The 3472-nt window shown below is 41.3% G+C and overlaps 1 protein-coding gene across 1 annotated transcript; it reads right to left on the reverse strand.

The window, feature by feature from the left end:
* Window positions 1-1868: 1868 nt before the first annotated feature.
* Window positions 1869-2754, reverse strand: LOC138141943 (C-reactive protein-like). Its single transcript, XM_069062832.1, has 2 exons — window positions 2676-2754; window positions 1869-2476 (listed from the first exon to the last, which is right to left on the reverse strand). The coding sequence occupies exons 1-2, from the start codon at window positions 2743-2745 to the stop codon at window positions 1869-1871; spliced, it is 678 nt and encodes a 225-aa protein (XP_068918933.1). The 5' UTR covers window positions 2746-2754.
* Between the last annotated feature and the right edge of the window lie 718 nt (window positions 2755-3472).

Raw genomic sequence — 3472 nt, forward strand, 5'->3', positions numbered from 1 at the left:
CACTGGCTACTCCTTCAAAACCACTTCCTATTCTCTTGGGCATGCTTATGCTAAGTCCATGATGCCCTGACAACAGTATGCTAAGGGGAAATGAGGAAGCTGCCTAGTTAGGTGATCACAAAGAAAAGTCATAGACAAACATAGGAGGTCTGAACAAAGCCTTTGGACTGGTGGCCAGTAAGATGACGTGAGACAAAGAAAGATAAATCCAAGGGAATTGTCCTACATTCAGTCAGCCTCCAGCCTGCATGGGGACTGTGTCATTACAAAATCTCCATGCATTAGGACCCTCAGTCTACCCATGAGCTGTTCCAGACTCTCCCTGCAGCACTCCCTTAGGACTATCCTATCTTCGCAGGTCTGGCTTTTGATAATATTCTGGACCAGGTCTAGCTTAGGCCAATCCAATGATTCAGGCTCAGGATTGAATGCAATAAAACATTCATGTATTATAACATCCCATAAAAATAAATTTACAGCATTCACAATGATTGAAAGGATATTTTCCAAAAATAGATCCCCACTCACCAGAGCAGCTAAAATGAGTCTTGCATTGTAGTCAGTGACAAAGAAGGCCAATCAACAGGTCGAGTCCTACTTACCAACCAATTCCTAAAGTCAGCTTCTTTCCCATCTTAAAAGGAAACCTGCTCCTACCATAAGTATCAATTGTCAGACTTAGGCTGTGCTCCTCTTGGTTATAGAATGGTCAGGTATAAATGGGTTATTTAACAGTGATTTGGTGAATATCACTGGACTCTTTATAGACTATTTTTGGAAGGTTAATGGCAAAGATAGTTTAAAATACTATTTCTTAGGACCATTTGTTTTACCAATAAAAATGTACTTTCTCTCTTGAGGCTCTCTTGGATCCCTCTCATGCTTGACTGAATTCAGCAAGTCCAAATTATTAAATGTTCAAAACCTCTAGAATAAGCTTTGGTTCACATGGCACAGACATAAGTGGAATCCAAGTAAAGGAACTACAAGATTATATTTAAATGTCTTTACCAATTTTGTAATTTTTTGGTTCTTTTGAGACTCTAACAATGGGCCTCAAAGAGAGGGAATTCTGGATTGCTTGGATCGCTGATCATACTGATTAGATATCCTTAGTCCTCCATTCAACTGTAGAATTCTAGGACAGTACTGTATACCTGGTAAGATTGTGATATTCCAGGAGAAAATATGTCATAAAATTATAAAGAAAAAGTGATGTTGTACAAAAAATTCTAGATAGGAGAGTTGGGGATATGGATTTTAGAAACACTCTCCCCTTTACCCAAAATTAGAAAGAGGACTGGATCTGAATTCAAAGAACCTAGATTGAAACCTACCTTTACCACTTACTGACTAAGATGAATAAGTCACTAAACTCTGGAGCTCAGTTTCCTTGTTTCGAAAATGAAATATTGAACTACATGACCTCTTATACCCCATCTTTATCCCTTATCCCATGGCTCTACAACCCAAATCTGACACAAACTAGCTGTGTGATGATGAGATAATGACTTCCCCTTCCTTAGTCTTGGACTCTTCATTTATTAAATGAGACACTTTAACTAGAGGACCTTTCATGTCTATCCCCGCTCTAAAGTTCTGTAATTGATGCCTTTGGAAATGAATAAAACTCCCAAAAGTGATTCATTTCCTCTCAAGTCATTGTTTGTATCTTCTTCTTTTCTGCAAGAAGAGCAAAGTATGAAGCCTGGAACTTATCCCTATAGTACCTCTGAGTACTAGAGACAGCTGTGCATACTGGGAAACACAAAGAAGGCAGGAAACTGAGACATATGGAAAATGAAACTTAATTTCTTTGGGGGAAAGAAGCAATCCTAAGAACCTGAATCTCAGAGGCCAGCAAGGGCTCATGCCCACAGCTGAGGCTTAATGACCACATAGCCATTTTTCTCAAAGTTCAGTCCCCTCCAGTCCAAGATATTAGGACTAAAGTTCCCACTAAGGTACACAGTATTAATTTCTCCTGGTGACAACACAAAGTCCCACATGGACACATCTCCAATGTCTCCCACCAGTGATTGCTTCTCATCAAACCCTCCTCCAAAGGAATCCTGTTCTTGCCCAAGGATAATCTTTGATTGTTTCTCCACAACATACCCCTGCTTTAGGGCCTTCCTGACCATGGGTTTCCCATCCACCCAGAGTTCAGCAATGCCTGACTCTGACTCCCAGGTAGCACAGAAGTGTCTTGGAGCAGGAGTAGCCACAGGAACTTGGAACTTTACCGCAACATTGCCCACAAACAAGCTGAACTTGCTGTCCCCTTCATGAAAGAGGAGGATCTCATTATCCAATTTCCGAGTGGCAAAAGAGAAAAGGTTATAGCTTCTGGTCAGGTCAGTGTAGACTTTTAGGCACACTGTGAAGGCCTTCAGGGGTTTCTCTAGTTGTGGTATTAGAATCACATAGGAATCCTGAGATTGTCTTGGAAACACAAAGGCTTTCCCACTAAGATCTGTAGGAAAGGAAGAAGGGCAGAGGATGAGTCAAGTTTCAGACAGTTCACAAATTGTTTCCCTCATTTACATATAAAATCGACAATTGAAAATTCAGTACCTCCCTGCATCCCATATGAAGAATGAATCTGAGTTCTAAACTTTGTAAAGCCTCCTTTCCCCTATCACATCTCAGACACAACTGTAGATAGCCCCCACCTGTCTGTGCAAGAACATTTGAGAGACTCATGATGACCAGAAAGCACAAGGGCAGCTTCTCCATGTTCATCCTCCGCTTCTGCTCAATCAGACCATGGGGAAGAGAGAACATCTATGGATGAGATCCCCAACTGGTTCAGGGAGCTCTCTCTTTGTAAGGACCCATTTGGTGAGGGTTTATATCCACACCAGTCAGGATGTCAGCAAAAACGTGTAAATGATTTTCCAAAACTACCTTTGAGGTTTATGAATAAGGACTATAGAAACAAAATCACCTCTGAGCTGAGAAATCGATGTGAGTTATTTATTAGCGAGATGGTTGAAATTTAGCCTTGATGGGGGCACAAATTGAAGAGGTAGAAATGAAAACAGCATTGGGTCCTGGCAGGAAGAGTCTTGGGGTCATATCTTCAATGTATAGGCAGGAAAACCAGGCTGCTAGGACCTTACCTCAGGTTATAAGGAACCTTAAAGAGCACAGTTCCCTAGAAGCAAGTACAGCCTTCAATCTAGGAGCTGCCATATCAAGGAATCCAAAGTAGTGTTGTGAACAAGGCAAGCAGTCCTGAGGTAGAGACCTGATTTTCTTCCACTCTGAGGGAGATAAAAAATAAAATTAGGGAGATGTCAGAGCCTCTCATCAGGTACCTTGGATTGGCCTAGGCTGCTGTTGCAGAATCATAGAAGGTCAAAGAGGGAAAGGACTTCATTAGCCATCTAATCAAACCCAGAGGCACAAATGAATCTCTTCTACAACACACATGACAAGTAGTTATCCAACTTTTGTCTAAGGGCCT

The sequence above is a fragment of the Petaurus breviceps genome, unplaced genomic scaffold, assembly GCF_028583685.1.
Source record: "Petaurus breviceps papuanus isolate PSGF00001 unplaced genomic scaffold, PetGlider_PUasm1.0 90510, whole genome shotgun sequence".
NCBI lineage: Eukaryota > Metazoa > Chordata > Mammalia > Diprotodontia > Petauridae > Petaurus > Petaurus breviceps.

Excerpts from the sequence above, each read along its gene's own strand:
- LOC138141943 (XM_069062832.1), bottom strand. The coding sequence starts at position 2,745 with ATGAACATGGAGAAGCTGCCCTTGTGCTTTCTGGTCATCATGAGTCTC. Across the intron at positions 2,477-2,675 it reads AAATGTTCTTGCACAGACAG|ATCTTAGTGGGAAAGCCTTT; the intron begins GTGGGGGCTATC and ends CCTTTCCTACAG.